Source organism: Equus asinus, chromosome 1 (genome assembly GCF_041296235.1).
Source record: "Equus asinus isolate D_3611 breed Donkey chromosome 1, EquAss-T2T_v2, whole genome shotgun sequence".
NCBI lineage: Eukaryota > Metazoa > Chordata > Mammalia > Perissodactyla > Equidae > Equus > Equus asinus.
Genome location: NC_091790.1, coordinates 206,314,004 through 206,335,660, shown reverse-complemented (window position 1 = coordinate 206,335,660; position 21,657 = coordinate 206,314,004). Strand labels below are relative to the sequence as shown.

General features: G+C 59.6%; 1 protein-coding gene across 1 annotated transcript; it reads left to right on the top strand.

Moving 5' to 3' along the window:
- Nucleotides 1–6,793: 6,793 nt before the first annotated feature.
- On the top strand, nt 6,794–19,253 carry SHH (sonic hedgehog signaling molecule). The gene is made up of 3 exons (XM_014828901.3): nt 6,794–7,398; nt 12,446–12,707; nt 15,474–19,253. Exons 1-3 carry the CDS (start codon nt 7,090–7,092, stop codon nt 16,286–16,288), a joined length of 1,386 nt encoding a protein of 461 aa, XP_014684387.3. The 5' UTR covers nt 6,794–7,089; the 3' UTR covers nt 16,289–19,253.
- Nucleotides 19,254–21,657: the final 2,404 nt, after the last annotated feature.

The window sequence follows — 21,657 nt, the reverse complement described above, 5'->3', positions numbered from 1 at the left end:
TCACCCCCATCCTCTGCCCCTGCAGGCCCCTCGTCCCCGAGCTTCTGTCACTCTGGCTCTTGGCTGCGCACGTTAGATGAAGTGTCCTGCCCCCTTCAAGACAGCAAAGGGGGGATACTCTTCCAAGGGGTGGGGTTGGGAAGGAGGAGTTGAGGTGCAGCTGCCAGGCCTATCTCAGGGGCTGGTTGGGTGAGACCCCATGGGCCTCCCTTCTCCATGTTTGGATGGGCTGGAGCAAGCACCAGGCAGAGCCCAGAGGCCCTGTGAAGCCAGCCTGAAGCCGAGGCTCATCACCAGGGCGCGGCAGAGGCACCCCATGCACACGTGGAAGGGGTGAGGAGGGGATGCTCGGAGCCGGGGGGCGGGGTGGGAGCCAGCTCTCAGTTTCCCACTGTAAGGAGACTCAGATCGTGCATTCTTGGGATAGAAGGGCGTTATTTAATTCAGCCCCCTTTTTGCAAATAGGAAACAGAGGTCAGGCGTGGTCAAGCGAGGGGGAGGGCAGAGGTGGGAGGACCTGGAGCCGCAGAGGAAGCCACAGGCTGCAGGGACCAGGAGGAGCCGGGCAAGTCTGCCTCTCAGGAAAGCTGATGGCACGCTGCAGCCGGCCCCATGACTCTGCCTTCCTTTGCTCCTGCAGAGAAAAGGCCTCTGCGTTTTGCATGTCAGCATAGTGTCCTTTTTTTTTTTAAAGAAAATGTTTGGACAGAAGTTTGCCCAGATGATGTAAGCGTTCTGCGGGCTGCCAAGAAGGGTCGAGGCCACCCCCCTTAGAGCCGCAGAATGAGCGGGAGCCGAGCCAGCTGGGGGCTCTCCCAGCAGCTGGTGGAAGAAGGAAGCAGGCAAAAATGGCCTCAGGTCTTCACACCCAGGCCAGGGGCCGCCCGGGCTGCGGAGACCGGGGAGCCCCCTCCTCCAGAGCCCCCACCCGAGGGGCAGCCCCAGTCTGGCGGGTCCGGCTCTAACCCAGCAACAAGCCCTCTGGTGGGAAGTCAGCCAGCCAGCTCCCGGCTCCTGGTTCTGAACCCGCGCTCCTCTGAGGACCCCACCCTCCTGGCCACACACACTCACACACACATCCTCACTCACAGACATCCTCACTCACACACACACATAGCCTCACTTACACACAGATGCCGTTACACACTCACACACACACACAGCCTCACTCACACACAGATGCCGTTACACACTCACACACACACACAGCCTCACTCACACACAGACGCTGTTACACACAGCCTCACTCACACACAGATGCCGTTACACACTCACACACACACACAGCCTCACTTACACAGATGCTGTTACACACACTCACACACAGCCTCACTCACACAGATGCTGTTACACACACACACACACAGCCTCACTTACACACAGATGCCGTTACACACTCACACACACACACAGCCTCACTTACACAGATGCTGTTACACACACACACACACACACACAGCCTCACTCACACACAGATGCCGTTACACACTCACACACACACACAGCCTCACTTACACAGATGCTGTTACACACACACACACACACACAGCCTCACTCACACACAGATGCCGTTACACACTCACACACACACACAGCCTCACTCACACACAGATGCCGTTACACACTCACACACACACACAGCCTCACTCACACACAGATGCCGTTACACACACTCACACACACACACAGCCTCACTCACACACAGATGCCGTTACACACTCACACACACACACAGCCTCACTCACGCACACTCACCCCTCACCACCCCCCAATACTCGCTCTCCAGAAAAAATCAGACACTCACACCGTCAACCCTCGGCCCCTGCGTGGAGGTCCTGCGGGGTCCTCACCAGGTGCTGCCGGGGCAGAAGGGGCACAGACCGGTGCTCTGTGAGGACAGCGGTGTGCTGAGGATGGGCACCCGTTGTGTCCACGCCTCCCCGCCTGCACCCTGAGCTCCCAGGACGCCTGTCAGGGAAGTCAGCAAGGCGGAGATTCCGCTGGACTGCTGAGGGGTGTGGCCGGCACTTCTGGCTGGATCCCCCTGCTTGTCAAAGCTCTCGGCTGGGCCTCGTGTGCAGTGAGGGGTCACTGCATTAACTGCCAGGGGCATCCACCTCTCAACCAGGTCCAGAGGGCGAAGGGATGCTCGTCTCCTGGGGGAGGTCCAGGCAGCTGTGGGACAGGGAGCAGCACACAGGCATTGGAATCAGAAGAGCTGGGTCCACCGCCAGTCTGTCCCTCACCTGCTGGGCCTGAGGCCACCTCCCTGAGCCCCTCACAAACGTGGCCTCAGGCTCCCTGGCCATGGCTATGAGGCCACTCGCAAACCGTGCAGGCCACACACACCGGAGGCGCTGTTTAGACCTGAGGAGAAGTGCCCACTGCTGAAAAGGAAGGCTGCGACGCAGTGAGGGGACGGTCCACAGACTCGGAAAGCCACGTTCAGGCTGCGTGTGCCTGCCTTGCTGTAACGCTGACCAGACATGACCTTAGGTTTCACCAGCTGGCTGGGCAACCTCTCTGCATGTCGGCGTCCTCCTGTGTCAAACCCCGATGTCAGTGCCCACTCTGAGCAACCCCCATGGGTAAAGGATACACAGGACGTGAAGGGCCTGGGAAAGAGCTTGATTGCTGCCCCCTGGGGGTCTGGGTGCCATCGAGAAAGACCATCTCTGGCTCCTGGAGACAAGTACATTCTCCCCGGGGTGTGCGGCCCCTCGGGCAGACTGGGAGCGCCACAGTTTGCTGAGCAAAACCGGCAAAATGAGGGCTGGGACCACCCGCCCCGGGGATGGAAGGGGCCTCGGGACATCATCTGTGCCCCTGCTTCAGAGTGACAGGGCCAGGAAGATGCCAGGTCCTACCCCTAGGCCTGGAGCAGTGCGTGCTGGGGTGCCCTGCCTGCCCGTCCCCTGGCAGTGCCCTCTCTCCACCCCTCTCTGCTCTGCTCTGCAGAGAAACCTGCCTGGCACATGCAAGCCCGTGGGCCCTCATGCCAGCGCTGCCAGCACAGGTCTTGTGTGCTGGGCAGCCGCTTCCCTAGCTGCTCCCACCATGGCTGCTGCTGGCCTGTTCTTGGCCTGCCACAGCACGATGGGGACCAGATGTGGGGAGGCGGCTGCTGGTCCAAGCGCTCCCGCGGCAGCATCGGGGCAGAGGGGAGAGCTGCTGTGTTCACCTGCTCGTGGGCTGCACTCATGAACAGCGGGCCTGTTCTGGCCCACCTGCACCCCAGGGCTCCCCAGGGAGCTGGAGACTCAGACTCCCCAGGTCCAGGGATCTGGCGAGGGCCCTGGGGTTAGGAGAACAGGGCAGGAGGCCCGCATCCCTCCAAACGTCAGGAGAGGCCCTGGCTGGCACTCGCTGGGAGAAAGGGAGCAACAGAACTTCAACTTGCCAAACACAAATGGGCCAAATCAGAACAGAAATTGAAACTGGATGATTGGACACTGCACAGAAGTATTATCAGGAAGAGAAATCAAAGGGGAGGGGATGAGGGAGCAGACGTGCACCCAGGGACAGGGAGGCAGGGAGAGCCCGGAGCAGAGCTGCAGGGAGAGCCCTGGAGGGAGAGTGAGCCCCAGCGGCAGGGCCCAGCAGCAACAATCCTGGAGGCAGAAGGTTGGGGGGGGGGGGGGACGGGACAAAAACCAGTGAGGGAGAGCCGGGGTATGGACCAGCTGGCTAGCCCCACAAGGGCTGGGCCTCCCAACCGGGTCTGCAAGGATTTCCCAACCGGCTGAGCCAGAGCTGAAGGCAGAGTGAGGAGGCCATCTAGCGGCGGGGCGGAGGGGAGGCGGGCAGGCCCGAGAGGCACGTCCTGGGGGGTGGGGGCAGAAGACAGGCAGCCACCTGTCCTCAGCAGGGATGCTGGTGAGAGATGGAGGGAAGGATGGAGGGGTGGATGGAGGGACCGGGGTGTGGATGCAGATGACCAGGGACAGGAGGGGCAGAGCCCAGACAAATTAGGAATGGATCCTGAGGGTTATCTGGGATGTCTGGTCAGGTCGGGCAGAGGCTGGGGTTTGGAACCTCTGACCTACATGGGGAGGGGCCCGAATTGTCTGGAGGGGGAAAGGCAAAGAGAGGGAGCCATCTGGCGTCTGGAGGTGGAAGGCAGCGCGTGTCTGGCGTCTGGGAAGTGGGGAAGGGGCGGAGGAAAGGAAGGGGAAATGGGGGGGGGGGGCGAGGCCTCAGCTTCTGCGGGTGGCTCAGCTGGAGCCCGTTCCTTCTAGGGCAATAAATACAAACTGCGATTGATTTTTGTCCAGATTTCCCCCCAACCCACGACAGGGAGCAAGCCCTCAGAAATAAGGCGTCAGCGGTGGGTTTTATGGTCCATCATTATTTCATTCCTGAGGATCGGCCAGTCTCCGGACAGGCACCCCTGACAAGCTCTTGGGGTGTCCAGGGCTGGCCACGAGATGGAGGGGGGGTGGCCTGGGCCCGACCCTGGAGCAAGGAGGCCTGACTGGCTTGGGGACCTCCCGGGCCGCCCAGACAAGCACAGGGCCATGGCAAGTGCCCTTCCTGCTCCCGGCCTAGAGGGAGCCCAGCGCCTGGGCGCCCCACAGCCGGCTGTGCCCAGCCGCGTCCTCAGCAGCTCAGGCTTCGGCCCCCAGAGCGCAGCAGGCGGTGCGCCGCACGGCGGGGCTCGGATCCCTGCACGTGCAGCGATCGCGTGCCCTGGGCGCGCGCCTCCCAGCTGGCCGGCCGCTGCGCACACGGTGGCGACTCAGAGGTCCCCAGCCTCGGGCTGCAGGGTCGCGACGGGTGCCAGGGCCCTTTCGCACGTGCCTGGATTTGTAAGGGAAGGTGCGAAAGCAAAAAAAAGCAGCCGGGGGAAAGGGAAGGGCCTGGGGGGAGGAGAGATGCCACAGCAAGGGAGGGCAATCGAAAGGCTGGAGTGTCCCCAGGGTCCCGTGGCTTCTCATGCCAGCGCCTCCCAGGGCTGTTACATCCACCGCACTGTGCGGTAAACACTCCAAGGAGGCCACCCCTCCTGGGTGTATCCTCTCTGTGTCTGTTTTCACGGGGAGCACGCAGACCACAGAATGCACAGCCTGGACAATGAGTCAGACCACTTTATCAGCTGAGCCGAGACCCTCCTGCGCCCAGCAGGCCTTGATAAAGCTGGGTACTGCTTTCTCACCTTTCCCAGTGGTGGGCGTTCTTCCCACATTCATGCTTCCCACCATAGGATAGAAAAAGCAAGAGAGACGAGTGGGGAAGCTTGGGTCAACCTCCAAAGGACCTCAGACTGGCTGAACCTTGATAATGCTCAGCCTCCTCAAGGCCCACGCTACCTGGCTCTTAAAATGTCCCCTTCCATTACCCACCCCCAAAAAGTTTACCTGCACAGGGGCTTTCCTGGACTGCCGGAAACACCCCTTGTTTTGGGGGCCAAGCCTCCAGACCTGGCCTCTCCCGCTCCACCCACCTGGGCTGGGGTCAAGGGAGAGAGCTTAACTTCACAGAGGACGGACGCTCCAGGGGCTGACTCTTTCCCAGGGCAGCATTTCCATTCCACGCAAAGAACCCTCACTCTCTTGCCTTATTCCAGAGCAATTATTGTGTATGACTGCCGTGCAGAGGGACAAGAAGAGAGACGGCATGTTCTGCAAACAAGGGGAATTTCAGATTTTATTTTTCTGGTTTAAATAGGATTTTTTGAGTTGTTTTTCTTCCTGAAAGAAGTGCAGGGATTGAAGACCCAGGACTGCCGGCTCTGAATGCTGTGTCCTCCTCTGCATGCCTCTCTTTGACCAGGACCCTGCTCCTCCAGGCCCCTGCCCCATCTGTGCCCCGGCTGTAGCCCCGGGGACCCTGAGGATGGCCTTGCAGAGCTCCACGGAAAGCCAGCTCGGCAGGACGTGGAAGGAGCCTGAATGCCACATTCAGCTCATCCCTGGCCTGCACTTTGCTCCAATCGATTGATGGTGGGGGTGGTGTGTGCACAGCCTTGCCCACTCCCCACTGCCCCCAGGCACAAGGGGCCTCCGCCGACCAGGCAGGCACCAGCACCAGCTCCCTGCTCGAGCTGGGGCACAGCACCCTGACCACTTGGCCTAGCCAGCCGCACGGTGCCTCAGTTCACTCTGTGCCAGCCCCTGAGCACGCCTCCATCCCATTTTCAGAGGGCGAGAAATAATGCATTAATTGAAACACCAGTAAAGCAGCAGTATTCCTAAGTTTTTCTAAGGCACTTAAACCACTTCAAACAGCAATGCTTTAAGATGTGGTCAGTCGGAACTACCGACGCTCGCTCGCTCGAGGACGTTGAATATTCAGGAGGAGCTGAAGACCCTCTGTCTTTAAAATGTAGGGAAACCTGGTCTGCACGATAAAGTCTCTGAAAAAATATTTAAATAAGACCTGGGCAGCTATGCTTCTCAAAAATTTGAAAGAATATTTGTTTGATGGTTGAAGCTGGGGGGGGTGGTCTAGACGGTCCTTTAAAAACTTAAGTTGGTTTTAACTGAAGCACCTACCATTCTGGAGAAAGTGAAGGGGGAACGCAGAGATGTGTGCACAAAGCAAGAGGAACTGATGTTATCCTAAGGAGCGCGCCTCCGCCCTCCCGCCCACCTCCGTCTCAGGAAAGATTTTTTTTTTTAACTTGAAGCCTTCAGGTGAAAATAAAGCAACAGCAGAAACAGAAAAAAAAATTTTAGTCTTTTTTAGGGTTAAACATCAGAAGACAAGCTTGTGCTGCTTTGGCCAATCAGATGCGCCCCTGCCAGCTATAATATAGCACTGACGGCAGCCTCTCGCACAAGCTTTCAAGGCTTGCTACCATTTAAAATCAGACTCTTTTTGTCTTTTGATTGCTGTCTCGCGCCCCAACTCCGATGTGTTCCGTTATCAGCGACCAGCAGCCAGCCGTTCCAGCCCGCGTCTGGGTGGGGATCAGTGGCGAGTCCCCCGCAGCAGCGGCGGGCAAGGTTATATAGGAAGAGAAAGAGCGAGGCAGAGAGCGAGGGAGCCAGCAGCGAGCCGGAGCGAGCAAGGGAGAGCGGAGCCAGAGCGCACAGGCACACGCACACACAGACCCGCACAGGGACAGCTTTGAAGTCATTGGGCTCCATGGACGAGATGCTGCTGCTGGCGAGATGTCTGCTGGTGGTTCTGGTCTCCTCACTGCTGATGTGCTCAGGGCTGGCGTGCGGACCCGGCAGGGGATTTGGGAAGAGGCGGCACCCCAAAAAGCTGACCCCTTTAGCCTACAAGCAGTTTATCCCCAACGTGGCCGAGAAGACCCTAGGGGCCAGTGGAAGATACGAAGGGAAGATCTCAAGAAACTCCGAGCGATTTAAGGAACTCACCCCCAATTACAACCCCGACATCATATTTAAGGATGAAGAAAATACCGGAGCGGACCGGCTGATGACTCAGGTAGAAACCCAGCGCCGGGCGTGGAATGTGTTGCTTTCAGGGGGTTACGTGTAACCAAGCAGTTCCAGACTTAGTCTATTTGCTCCTTAGGCAGATAGAAGGCCACCTCACTCTCTCCTTCCCCACCCACCTGGCTCCCTACCTGCCTTCCTCTTCCTGGAGGGCATGGAGGGAAGGGTCCAGCTGGAGAAGTTTAGGGTGGGGGCGGGGGAGGAAGGTCGGAGACAGTCCATAGATGGCCCTGATTTAATCAGTCCTGCTGGGACGGCCTTCCCATCCTGCCTCAGCTCTGGCTCATCCCTGGAGGGGACCTCCACTTTGGGGGCATCTGTCCTTCCCAAGTTGGGAGCAGAAATGAAGGGAGGGGGCAAGGATCCCCCCCAAACACAAAGTGGCTTCCAGGTCACTGTACAATGTGGCCTCACACGTCCGGGTCTCCTCTGTGGTCTTCTTTCCCACGACTACCCCCACCCCACTGCCCCCCACCACAGACTCTGAATGGGGAAAGCCAGGAGGCAGATCTGACAAAAGGCAGGGGCTCCAGAGGCAGCTACCTGGTCCCTGATGGGATCAGAGAGCTCCACTGCCATCCGTCGGGGGCAATTGTGCCCATCAGAGTGTGAATGTATTGATATTTCTTTAAGGATGCTCTTTCATTCTCCCAGTCCGCGGTACCTGAGGGGAGGGACTTAGAACTTATTGGCATTGCATCACGCTAGTTTCCAACCTGCTTGCATAGGAATTAGGAGCGACTAAATATCAGCGGGAGGGGGCTGGAAGGGGCACCAAAGCAAAACAAGCATCCTCTCTCCCTCCTCACCTCCGCTTGAGACTTCTGGCTGCAGGTCTCCCCGCCAATGGCAGACTTTCTGAAACTCCACGCACGTATAACTGAAGCTAGAAATGGATTTCCTGGCAAATATAGGTCAACATCCTTTTTATTGCCCTATTAAAATATTCAAGTCCTACCTTTAGGGCTAGGAGCGCACCGCAGCTGTCGGAGCGGCGCTGGTGGGGCGCAAGTGCAGGGGAGGGTGGGGGCGGGAGGCAGAGCGGAGCCACCTCCAGGCCGCTGGGCTTCCCAGCCCGATTCCCGGCCTTGCTGCGGAGCTGCGACAGGAGAGGGGCAGCCGGCGTGGCCGGCTCGAGCTGACGGAAAGGGAAGAAGAGGGAGCGGAGGAGAGGGACTCCATCCCTCCTTCTCTCTCATCTGCTCCGACCACCTTAAATCTGGATCGCGAGTGTGGACGCGCGCGCCTGTGCCCGAGAGCAGCGCATTAGCTGTGCGCAGGCCGCGGGGCGCCCGGTGCGTGCGCCGGCCGGGGCTCGGACCCCCTGGTCACCCTCGCTCCCCGCGGGAGGGAAGTGGTCTTCCCAGGGTCCCTCGGGACCCGGGAGCGGGGAGGCGACGCTAGAGAAAGCGGCGAGGGCGGGGACACCAGAGGTTCCGAGCCGCAGGGTTCACCGTCCGCCCTGGGCTGCGCGGGCCCACGCCGGAGAGGTCCGGGCCTCGCCGCCCTGCTGCCCAGCCGCGCGCCCAAGCAGACGCATTCGGGCTCCGCTTACTCCGGGGCTATCGATCCCGCGGCTAGGGTTTCAGCGCGCGGGGGCTGGGCTGCGGCCGCCCGGCCGCCCTCCACGCGCCCGAGCGCGGGCTCGGCCAGAGCTAATGGCCGGGCTCCGACGGCCGGGATGGCCCCGGCGGAGCGGGCGGGGGCCGGCGGGAGCGGAGGCCGGTTCCAGAACGGGGGCGCAGCGCAGGCTCTGCCGCCTCCCCGTCCCCTTGGCCCCGGCGCCCCAGCCGGAGCCCCCAGCCGGGTCCCTCTTCCGGCGGCCCTGCGGGACCCACGGCCCGAAGCCCCGCGCCCAGCCCTCCCGCCGCCGGGAGAGCGGGCAGCATTTGAACTTCTGACCCTCTGTCAACTTCCCTCAGACGAACGAAACGAAAACAAATACTTTTTTTCCTTGAGCACTGGCTATTCCCGTTCCCAACACAAAAGGACGGGGGAGGGGCAGCCAACGTGCGGGTGGGGTGGGGAGAGTCAGGCCAGAACTGTATCACGGACCCCACAAATGTCCCCTAAATGCATGGATGGCTGGGGGCGGACTGGAAGGTGCCTCTGAGTTCGTCCCTTCCCTGTCCTTCCTTCTCCTCTGGTTCTAAGAGTTGAAGGAGGGGAGGGATGGGGGAGGCGGAGGACCCGGGCGCGAGGGGCCGGGCGGGGTGAAGGGGTGAAGCCGGCACGCCTCCCAGGCCAGAGGAGGTTAGGGCTCCGGGGGACCTGCTCACCCACCGCTGGCCCCTCCTTTAAGATAGCCACCTAGACCCTGTTCTCAGGTGCGTGTCCCTCCTGCCCTGTCTCGGCCGTCCCTCCGCGTCTCTCTGTCTCTCTGTCTCTCTAATGTGACTGCCGCCCAAGTCCCTCAACCATGGCAAGATCGTCCCCAGTGGAACTTTCAGAGCAGTTCTGGAACGCAGGAGCTCCTGGTTAATATTAACTCGGAGAGGGGGAAGCGCAGACAGCACCTCTCCCCGCAGGCCGCGGGGGCCGGGGGCTCTGCGGGGGCAGGAGGCCGCGAGGGGCGGCGCAGGGCTGCCGCGGGGACCCGCCTGGGACGCCACGTTGGGTAGATGTCTGTGTGCGTGGCGGCCCTGGGAACGGCGCTCAGGTGTGGGTTCAGGAGGGCTTTCCTGTTTTCATGGGAGGCGTCTGGCTTCCCGGAGGGGGCGAGGAGGGGGCGGAGAGAGGTGTGTCTAGGCACCGGGGGTCTCTTTTGAAGTTGGGACACCCCTCCCCCGCACCGGGGAAGCCCGTGGGCCGTTGGCGGTGACAGTCCCTGCCCGGGCTTCTGGGCGAGAAGCGCTGCGCAGACTGGGGAGGTGGCGGGAGCTCAGGCGTGGGGAACAACCTGGCCTCGGCCGACACAAAGCCCGCCTGGCGGCCCCGCGGGGCTTCACGGTGGCTGCACAGAGCTGGGCTTGATCCGCGGCACACGACCCAGTGAAGTGACGACCGGCCTGGGGTCCCGGCTTTGCCTGCGTCGATCCGGCCGGGCCGGGGCGCAGAGCGTCCTGCAGCCACGGGCCGAGGCCGCGCCGCGCCTGGAGGCGCCGAGGAGGGCGCGTGGGGCACGGGGCGCCCGCTCGGGCCTGGCTCGGCCACGGGCTCCTCGCCGGGGGTCCTCCAGCTCTTGCCCAAGTGGCGCAGCTCGGGCGCTGGGAGCTGGTGCGCGTCCTCCCCATCGTGCCCTCCCCCTCGCCAGCTGACCGTTGGGAAGCTGTTGAAAGCGTCATCTGCCCCCCAAGAGGAGGAAGCCAGGGTGGGATGGGGGCTCAGGATGCGGGGTGTGTGCGTGTGCTTGTCGGCGGTGTGCGCCTGCGCAGCCGGCTCCACATCCCGGCTCTAAACTGACCCTGGTTTACTGATTGATTTTCATGTAAAACGCGTTCGGTTCTCAAGATGACCTCACTCAAACTCTGCCCTTCCGACTTTTTTTCTTTAAGAAAACTGCTGGCAGGCCTAGCAACCTGCAAGAGCTGATCTGTTACCAGGGCCGCCCCCTCGCTCTATGCCCCCCCCCCACATTTGTTGTATGTTTAACCCTACAACCATGTTACTGGTTTTTATTGCTGCCAAATACACAAGACTTTTCCTGTTGCGCAAGCTGTCACGTCCCTTAAAACGCGGCCGCAGTTCTTGCAAGAGCCCCCTCCTCCCCCGCCCTCTAGGAAGGGTTGCTCCGCACGATGGTCAGGGTGCTCCTCGATGGGTCGCCATCTTTCCATCCCGGGGCTCCGGAGACCTGCCCTGCCCTCTGCAGCAGTCAGCCTGAAACTGTCGCCCACTCCCCGGGGTCTGCCGCTCCCGTCATGATTTTGTCCCCGCTTCCCCTCTTTCAAATCCCACAACCCATCAGCATCAGTATAAACTTAGCACCCACCCAAACACACACACTTGACTCAACCCTGTTTTTTCCTGCATCCTTATCTGAATGGAACCAGAATTATGCAGGGAACTCCCACAACCCGGGGTTCCACTTTGCCCTGGTTGGTGTCCCGCCTAGTCAATGTTTCTTTACCCCTACAGGCGGCTTCCGGGGTGGGGGGAGGACCCCAAGGGCGATTCCAAGAGGGAGACTCCCCAGGGCGAGGGCTCCCAGGCGCAGGCCTCTGGGCTCCCATCCCCCACCCTCCGCCTCCACCTCTTAAGTTTGCTCTTCAAACTTGCCGGACACCATTCTGCGCCGGGCCAAGAAAACAAGAGGGGGAAGGGAACAGGTTAGCGAAAACAAGAGACACAATCAGACCACAGAGAGGCCGGGAGAAAAGAGTTCCACGGCAAAAGGAATGTGGCCGTCCAGATAAAGAATGTTTGTCGTCGCCGGGCCACACTGAGAAGTGTAACTCACTTGCTAGCCTTCCACTTCTGGCTCCCCCTCCCCAAGTGTGGCTGTAGGCTTCCCACCTCCCGCCCTCCCTTTGGCTTATTGCTCACCTCAGATAGGCATAGGGTAGCAGGGAGGGTCCAGAGATAAGGCAAGGCTTTTAATTCTTTCAGTGAACAGTGTGTTTTTCTTTATTTCTGCAAAGTTGCACACTGGGCCTCTCTCCGGCCCCCTAGCAAGGGAGTTTGCCCAGGGAGATGGGTGGAGCCTTGCACAGGTGGGAGAAAGGGGGCCACTGAAAGGGGCTGAGGAGTGGAGGGCATGGGGGGCGGGCACTGCTGAGCATGCCCCTGGTGGGACCCACAGTTTCCTTGTTTCAAAGAAATTTCCTCTGCCCCTCAGGCCACGGTAGGGGCTCTGCCACTTCAGAACTTGGAGCAAGGGCCTCACCTCAGCTCATCTCCAAGAGGACTTGCTCCTCCTGCAGATGGCACCCCTTCTGGCCACCTCAATGCCATCTCGTCTGAGCTGGCCTCATCTCCCTACCTCTCGACATAGCCCCTGTCCACAGGCCCTGGGCAGCGCAGCCGATGCAGGGGCGGGGATGGGCGGTGGGTGGGCCGGCCTGCTGACGTCTGTGGGTCCCCCCTTCTCTCTGCAGAGATGTAAGGACAAGCTGAATGCCTTGGCCATCTCCGTAATGAACCAGTGGCCAGGAGTGAAGCTGCGGGTCACCGAGGGCTGGGACGAGGACGGCCACCACTCGGAGGAGTCGCTGCACTATGAGGGCCGCGCCGTGGACATCACCACGTCGGACCGCGACCGCAGCAAGTACGGCATGCTGGCGCGCCTGGCGGTGGAGGCCGGTTTCGACTGGGTCTACTATGAGTCCAAAGCGCACATCCACTGCTCCGTGAAAGCAGGTGAGGCAGCGGCGGGCCAGCCTCTCCACAGCCCTCACCCCATGCAGACAGCGCCCCTCACCCCTCGCAGCTCCCCATCTGCCCAGGACACATCACCTGTGCCCCACGGCCTGATTGAAGGGAAAGAGAAAAGTGAGGAGAGGCATGCCGGGCAGGGAGGGAGGGAATCAGGTGACAACTCGAGTTTCTGTTGTGAGACCATGCGCTACGAGGTATGTCCCCCAGCCAGGAATTGCCCCTACCTTTGAGGCCACAGAGGCCCGCGTTCTCTGAGCCCAGATGCAGAGGGCATAGGCATCCTGAGCACCTCCCCCCACCCTGTTTCCGGAGACCCACTGCAGGTGGCCATGACGGGGAAGAAAGATGGGGGGGGGTCGACTCTCCTGGGGAGAGACTGCAGGCCTGCAAGGGTAGTCAGGTCTGGCCAAGATCCTTGTCTCATTTAGAGCTTAAGAATAAACCCCCCCATCTCACCCGCCCCCCCCCCCCCAGCACAGGAGGTTCTGTCCAGGGTGTAAGCCCATCGTCCCCTCCCCTCCCCGCTGAGCGCCTGTGGATTCTAAACTAACTCAACTCTCTGCTAAGCCTTTCGGGAGAGGCCTGGTGGGAGGTAATAAACCCGGGAGTTACCACTTCCAACATCTGGAGGCCGCAAGCCCAGAAGCATCGTCCTTATTAGGAGCCAGCTGGGCTGCCCTGAGCCATGGGCAGGGCCAGGAAAGCCGATGGGAGTCTGCAGCTGGAGCCCCAGCCCCAGCGGTGACGCGGACTTCCCTGGGCCTGCAACGCCACATGCTGTTGCTGGCGAGGAATAGCTATGCCAGGAAGGCACCAAGCGCACACGCGCACATCTCCCAACCTGGAGACCGCAGGCGGATCTCTCCAGCTCTCAGCATAAGTTGGCGCATTTAGCAGAACAGTTCACAGTGAATTTCCGAGGAACTGTGTCTTCCCCACCCCCTTCGCCCGTTCTGCCTGTCTGTCTCCTGAATCGTATTTTAATAGCACATGTTAGTAGAAAACACTTTTTAAAGTGTCAAGACACACTTGGTAGGTAAGGAAAAATAGTGGCTTCTGGTCACAACAGAAAGAAAGGTGTGGAAGGGGTGGGGGGAAGGACCGGGCGTACGGCCTGAGAAAGGGTCTGAGCTGCAGGGAAAATGGGAAGGCGGCGCCCCCACTTCGCGGGGCTCTGCGGCGGGAAATGGGGGCGCGGGGGGTGGCCCCGGGCGCGCCTTTCCCCGGACCGCGCGGCTGCGCTCGCCATGCGTGGCCCCCTCCCGGGCCACCCCTGTCCGCGGGGGTCCTACTGGTGGGGGCGAGGGTCCATAAAGGTCTCCTCGCAAATGAGCAGCGGTAATCCTGCCCCGAGAATCTTGCAGAGGGGAGCAGACCCCCGGGGCGCGGAGAGCCGCTCATTGGCATTCCGCGCACGCGGGCTGGGGCGCGGTGCGATGCGTGTCAGGCAGGGTCGTGCGACTCGACGACTCGGGCTCGCCTGCGCCCCGGGTTGCATTCCGGGGGGCTACAGCGGGCCTCCAACGGCCAGGCCCGCACTTCATGCCGGAGAAACCATTGAGAAGATTAAAAACCCTCTGTAATTCCAGCAGGAAGATTCTTTCTCGCCATCTCTATTTGCAAAAAGCATGATCCCCGAGATTGGAATGCAAAGAAGACCGGGCGCTCCCCGCCCCTCCTCCCCGGCCCCTGCGCGCCGCCTCAACTCCGATTATTGTCCTCGGGACAGTGAGCCTCAGAGAGCGACGGAGGGCTCGAGAAAGCGGGTAGTCAAGGGGCCTTGAGAACCCGGCCGCTTCCAGCGCTCCGAGCAGGCCCCGCCATTTAAAATTCAAATACACATCTCGAGTGCTTGGGAGAGAGGCCTGGCTGTGCAAATAGTGCTTGTGAGGCCCGGCTTCTGGAGAGCCCGCGTGTGAATCGCAGGGGGGAGGGGGTGCACCTGAGCAAATAGGGAGGGGGCGGCCAGAGAGCTGGAGAGAGAGTGGGCCGAGAGAGGGGAGGGGGAGACATGGAAGTGTCCCCTCTTCCGAGAGTGTCTCCCATTTATGGCAGAGAGCACAATGACAATGCAGGACCCTTTATTGGACTTTAATTAGAAAATCCACACAAGCCCCGGATTTTCACACCTCGGCCAATTCTCTGGAATGTTTGTCCAGTTGCTACAACTACTACAGCTATTTTTCACCCCCCCCCCCCACCTCGCCCCCCAACAGGCCGACACCAAGGCCCCTGGCTGGGCGCGGGGGCGGGGCGGGGCAGGCGGGCGAGGGGTCCCCGCTGCTCTAGTGTGCAAGGCACGAGGGGGCGCCGCGCCCCGCGCCGGGGATGGGAGGGAAGGAGGGTGCGCCCTGGCGCCCGAGTGAGCTCAAGGACGCTTCCTGAGGAATCCAAGTGGAGAGCAAATATCCTCTGAATTCGTGGCGAGGCTGGGTGTGCGCTGAGCCGGGGGATGGGGCGGGAGGAAGGCGGAAGGCAAGGAGTGTAACCCGCCTCCTGCCAGAGACGCCAGCCAACCTGTGTCACCGCCAGTGCAGTCCTACGAGGGGCTTTAAGGAATGTGTCTGCTTCTAAATTTTGTCACAGAGGCAGTGGGGCTGGGGGAGGGAGCGCTGGACCAGCCAGGAATTTCTCCCCAGAGCCGCGCGCATCCCGATCTGGGCGCGCGGGACACCAAGCGTGCGCCCCCCTCCCCACACGTGCCTCCCTCTCGGAACTCACCACCCTGTCCCTTCTCCTCCTCCGCAGAGAACTCGGTGGCGGCCAAATCGGGCGGCTGCTTCCCGGGCTCCGCCACGGTGCACCTGGAGCGGGGCGGCACCAAGCTGGTGAAGGACCTGCGCCCCGGGGACCGCGTGCTGGCGGCCGACGACCAGGGCCGGCTGCTCTACAGCGACTTCCTCACCTTCCTGGACCGCGACGACGGCGCCAAGAAGGTCTTCTACGTGATCGAGACGAGGGAGCCGCGCGAGCGCCTGCTGCTCACCGCCGCGCACCTGCTCTTCGTCGCGCCGCACAACGACTCGGCCGCGGGGGAGCCAGGGGCGCCGTGGAGCGCGGGGTCGCCGCCGGGGGGCGCGCCGGGGCGCCGGGCGCTCTTCGCCAGCCGCGTGCGCCCGGGCCAGCGCGTGTACGTGGTGGCCGAGCGCGGCGGGGACCGGCGGCTCCTGCCGGCCGCCGTGCACAGCGTGACGCTGCGCGAGGAGGCCACGGGCGCGTACGCGCCTCTCACGGCGCAGGGCACCATCCTCATCAACAGGGTGCTGGCGTCGTGCTACGCGGTCATCGAGGAGCACGGCTGGGCGCACTGGGCCTTCGCGCCCTTCCGCCTGGCGCACGCGCTCCTGGCCGCACTGGCGCCCGCGCGCACAGACCGCGGCGGGGACGGCGACGGCGGGGGCGGCGGGCGCGTCCCTCCACCCGCGCCGGGAGCGCCAGGTGCGGCCGACGCGCCAGGTGCGGCGGGTGTCCACTGGTACTCGCAGCTGCTCTACCAAATCGGCACCTGGCTGTTGGACAGCGAAGCGCTGCACCCGCTCGGCATGGCGGTCAAGTCCAGCTGAAGGCCGGGCCGGAGGGCGCGGGGCGGGGGCGGGGCGGCGCGGGGCGGCGCGGGGCGGGGGGCGCAACAGCGAGATACAGCAAAAGACGCACGGACAAAGCGCGCGCGGAATGAGACTTTAATTATAATATTAATTAAGAATAATAATAATAAAGTAGGACGGTCCAAAGTAGACTCTAAGGAAACGAAGACCCCGGGAAGTTCTGTCGCTGTGTTTAGTTTATATATATATTTTTGAATTTTTTGGTTATTGTTTTATTTTGGTTATTTTTTTTTCACCTCTCCTGGCTATTTATTTGTTTGGTATGAATAGATGTTTTAAATAATATGAACCGGACCTTCAAGAGCCTTAAATAGTTTGTTTCTTGGATAATTTATTATTATCACGTGAACTGTGCTCACAGGGGGGAGATTATTTTGTGCGGCCAAGCGACCTCCTCAGAGTCTATTTTTCTACGTGTCCCTCGTCCTGACGTTCAGAAAGCAAAATTCTGTTCTCTCCATTCCTCCTTTGCAACGCTCCTGCTTTTCAGCAAGTGTAAACTAAAAATGTGCTTCGTGGGGGTCCACAAATTATATTTTTATACACAGAATTGTAAATTAGATTTTTTGAGAGATCAATACTTAACTGAATGACATTTCATTTTTGAAATAGTGTAAAATATGAAAATATATTATTTTAATTTAACTAGTTTCCAATGTAACAGCCGTCTCCTGTATTGTCTTCATGGTTTAATATTTGCTTTGTCATCACCATTTTGGCCACATTCTTGGAAATCAAGACAGTTACACACTCACACACACTTTTTTTTTTTTGGACAAACTGGAAGAACTCTTGTTATTTTTAACGTCAAAGAATTTATTAGAAAATAATATTTTTTAAAAGCGCACACAGTGATGAGCCCACAAGGATGGAGCCCGTAGTTTGTACAGAGAAAAACAAAGGATGTTTTTGCATTAATACATTGAGAAATAACTGCTGTAAATTTACTAAAATGTATTTTTGAATATTTTGTAATAGTTTTATAGAAATAAAATGTGCCACGCACAGACTGGTTAGTATATAATGACTAAGAATTCCTGTTGCAGGCCTTTTTCTTTTCTTTTTTGGTTTCTTTGTTTGGGAAACCTGGTGCCCACAGGAGTTCCCAGTATTGTATTGAGATGTGTTGCTTATACTGTGAATTCAGATCACCTGAAGCAGGTAACCAGATCTGCTTGTTAATCGTCATCTCTGGAGAAACCTCAGCTCTGTTTGTATTTGTTGTGCGGAAGTCTGTCCACACCCCAAAGGTTGGGGATGCTATGCTGGGGGCCGGTCTGCCCCACCCCCACCCGTAACCAGCACAGCCTAACCTGTGCGCCTGGAGGAGGGGGCCCAGGGCAGTCACCCAGAACCTGCTCCTAGGGCTCCGCGTACTTGTTGGCGCACCTCGGGCCCTCTGCTAGGCTGCCGCAGGTTGGGGTGCTGCGTCCCCTGGCCTTGCAGGGAGGAGGTCCCTAGCTGCTTTCTGAAGTCCTGGGGTGCCCTTTGCAGCAGGGTCCCCAAGGAGAGGCCAGCTGCTCTTCACTGAGCCCCCAGCGTCTGCAGCAGGCCCACTGCTGTGTGCACAGTGTCCCCTGACCTCCCTCCCCTTGTCACAGGCTGCCAGGTGTCCCCAAGTCCACGTTGTCTGTCTGCATGGTTGTTCAGCATGGACTTGTGTTCCGAGGGTACAGCTCTCCTCTAGTGGGCACCCCAGGGTCGGCACCCTATGTCAGCGGGGTCTGGGGGAGAAGTCCTCCCTGCTGTGTTGTCAACTCAGCCGAGGGAGCTCTGCCTTCGGCCATCACCCCAAGCGCTGTGGCTTCTGGAAGGCTCCTGCCATGCTCCGTGCTTTGGGCCTGAGTGTCTTAGCCAGCTGGGCTCTGCCGCGCTGGGCTGTGTGGGCTTGGGGCCCCGTGGCAGATGCAGCCTGTCTGGAGGTGGTCCAGGTTCAGGGTAGCAGAGCTGAACTTGACGCCTCCAGGCAGGCCTCCGGCCACCTGGGCGCAGGGTGAGAAGTTGCTGCTGAGGTTGGGCCTGTGGCTCCTGGGGGCTGCTGTGCTGAGGGTCTGGTGCGGCGTGGCGTTTCCAGGAGGCCACGAGCGGATGGGTGGCACTGAGGACGGTCCGGCGCGCACGCTGGAGCTTGCGCTCTGCAGGCCTCCACGGCAGGCCCTCTGGGCAGGAGTGGTGCTTGGTTTGCTCTGTAAAGACTTGTCCTGGGTCTTCTAGGTGTTAGCAGGCTCAAGGTCTACAGTCCCTGGGCAGTGTGGCAGTTTTTGTTCAGGTCTCGTGTTAAGCCAGTCGAGAGCAAACCAGAAGCCCCGGGTATGCCAAGAGCTCTGGCTGGGTTGACCCGCCTGACTATTAGTGGTGCAGCCCGATTGGTCCAAGAGAGGAGTCGGGCACTGGCCTGGCCAGAAGGTCCCATGCCAGTGGCAGAGTCCTAGCACCCATGCTCAGGCAGCGGCCCGGGCAGCACCCCCTCCTGGCCCGGCATGGTGGCGGCAACCTTGCCCTGCTGCCTTCCAGGGTCCTTTTAGGATCCTTTCCCAGCTCTGTATTGAGAATTCTCTTTTTCACGGGCAACGAAAGGAAGCCACCTCGTAGAGAAATTAAGCACAGGGCATCGAGAAGGTGCAGCCCACTCCCACCGCACGAGGCGCCCACCTCTCCATCTTCGGGGTCAGCAGTGTTGAGGGTCTGTGCAAAGTGTGCCATGGCGTTGCGGCCGCCGTCCCTCATGAGGAAATGCGTATCCCCTCCTGTCAAAAACGCGTATCAGAATGTACTTGAAACTGTTATCTCTGTGCTCTATTGTTTGAAGAATTAAAGAAGTTACAGAGACTTTCTGCGATGTCTGTTCTTTGGCAGAATTCCTGTCCCATCCTGTCATCTGCGACTCTCGTTTTCTTCCATTGAGGCTGTGCTGAAAGTGTGAAAGAATAAATCTCATTGAGAGCCAAGACTTCGAATCCCTCAATGGGTGGGTCTGGTCGGGCTGTAGGAAGTTTTGCTTGTGCCACAAAGCACATGACTCATACATCTGACCGAGCTCCCAGCACTGGGGGCAGGCAGCCTTGTCCTCTCCTGGTTGCGTCTCTTTGCTGTCAGCATCACACCCACATGGGGAATATTCCACAAACATGCAAAGAATTCCAGTCGGTTGCAAGATTTGGCAAGAAAGCAACAAAGCGCCTGCCAGTGAGCCAGCTCCAGAGCTGGAGTCTGGGGCCGGCTCTTCGTCAGCGTTCTGCACTCTCTGATGATGGAGTGGAGAGGCCCAGGGACGTGGCTTTCCTATGACTTCTTAGGAAGAAATCGCAGAGCAGTCCATGAGCCCTGGTTTTCCTGGGCGCCCTCTGGGTGTGTGTTCTGGGACAGGGGTCTGCAAACAAACCATGGCCCCCGGGACAAACCCGGCCCTCGGCCTGTTTTTATACAGCCCACAACTGAGATTGGGTCTTACGTTTTGAGATGGTTGAAAACAAAAAAATCTAAAGAAGAATAATATTTCATGACAGGTGCAAATTATATGAAATTCGAAATTCAGTGCCCATCAATATCATTCCATTGGAGCCCCCCGCTCACTCCTTCACGTGCTGTCCGGGGGGGCTTCACTTCACCATGCAGGGTTGAGTAGCTGGCATCAGGGACCACATGGCCGGAAAAGCCTGAAATGTTTACTCTCTGGGTCTTTACAGAAGACGTTTGTTAATCCAGCTCTAGGATCTCCCACAGAAACCAAGCCCGACTGTGGGGCCGGGGCCCGGGCCGGAACCTAGTGGTGTGGACACCATCAGAGCAGGTTTTCCTATTAGAATTCAAAGCGTCATGCCCTCCATCCTGCTCCTTACTGAGAACCACAGGGGCTCCGGAAGGTAACAGACCGAGGAAGAGCCGGTTGGCAGCCCCTCCACCTGGTGCTGTAACAGGCAGACCCTAACGCTTAATCAGGTGTGAGCTAAACTGGAGCGGACAGCCTGTGAGGTGGGAACCAGCCTGGGCGGGAAGTAGTTAGAGGAGGCCGTCCACGTCTGTCCTCCCGGCCCTGTCAGCATCTCCCCTCAGGGAGGGCACAGGAAGTCTGGATGCGGAGATCCCCTGATTTTCTCTTATTTGCTGAGCTTGATTTACCAAATTAAGAAGAAAGTAGTCACTCACATTTACTTTACGAACAAGCTCTAGGGCCTTCGAGTAGCAGACGTGGAAACTGGCGGGGATGACTGCGTTTTCAATGGGTAACTTTGGTTTCTAGGATGAAGGCAGCTGTGTTCCCAGAAGCGGGAAACTGGTTTAAATAAGAGGGTCAGGAAATCTGAAAACTGGAGACAAATTGGAAGAAATATTGTGCCAAAAATCCAAGGAAAAAATTCCCCAGTATAGCAGAACTCGGTTCCCGGACGGACAGAATCCTCTGTACCCCAGGGGCAGGCCCACGTGTCTGCTTCCAGGAGAAACTGACGCTTCCCGCCGTACGCCAGGCTGTCCCAGTAGGGAAATCCCTTCTCCAGGACCCCTGCAGAGCCCTGCACCGTAGAGGCAGCAAGGCAAACCCAAGGCCTTTGAAAGGAGCCCTTGCCCAAGGGTCCCTGTGTCTGTCGTCCTACGGGTCTGTGTCATCAGAATCCCGGCCGAAACCCTCCAGCCACACTGTGCCCACCTCCCTAGCTCAGTGCTGGACCGCCCATCAGGCAGGCCACTCGTGGGCCCCGCGCAGCAGAAGCCTGGGCTAGCAGTGGGCATGGGAGGGGCCCAGGATCTGATACTGCTGTTTCCAACAGAGCAGGACTGTCAGCATCCACAGGCAACGCCAAGGCAGAGGCGGACCTGCCCCTTACCCACGACTGCTGGTGGTGGTGCTAGTGGCTCTGATTCTTATTTTGTGATACATATAGGAAGGCACAGCCATCTTTCCCAAGCCTGGGGTTCGCAGGCTCTGAAAGGAGCCTTGGCCCAGCTCCCTGCTCCCCATGTCCCAAAGGTTCCCACACAGGACGTCCTCCTGGGGCTGTCTCCCTTGGGGATGCCACCATCCTCCACATCTGTGTGCGCGTTCTCGCTCGCCCAGCTTCGGGTTCCCGCTGAGAGAGCAGCAGGCCCCACCTCTGCCTTCCAGGCCCTCCAGCGGTCCACAAGGCGGGTGGGGAGACACGAGCAGGAGCAGGAGGCTGCGGCACCAACAGGGACTATGGCCGCCCCTCCCGAGGGTGCAGGCCATTCTCCGAGGCCCCCGGGAGAAGCGGATGCTGAGCCACTGCTGTCCCCTCAGCGCTGACCCTGGCGTAACGGGCGCTGGGAGCAGAGGGTGGGCTGGGGGGACGTGCAGCTGCCGCTCGGGAGGC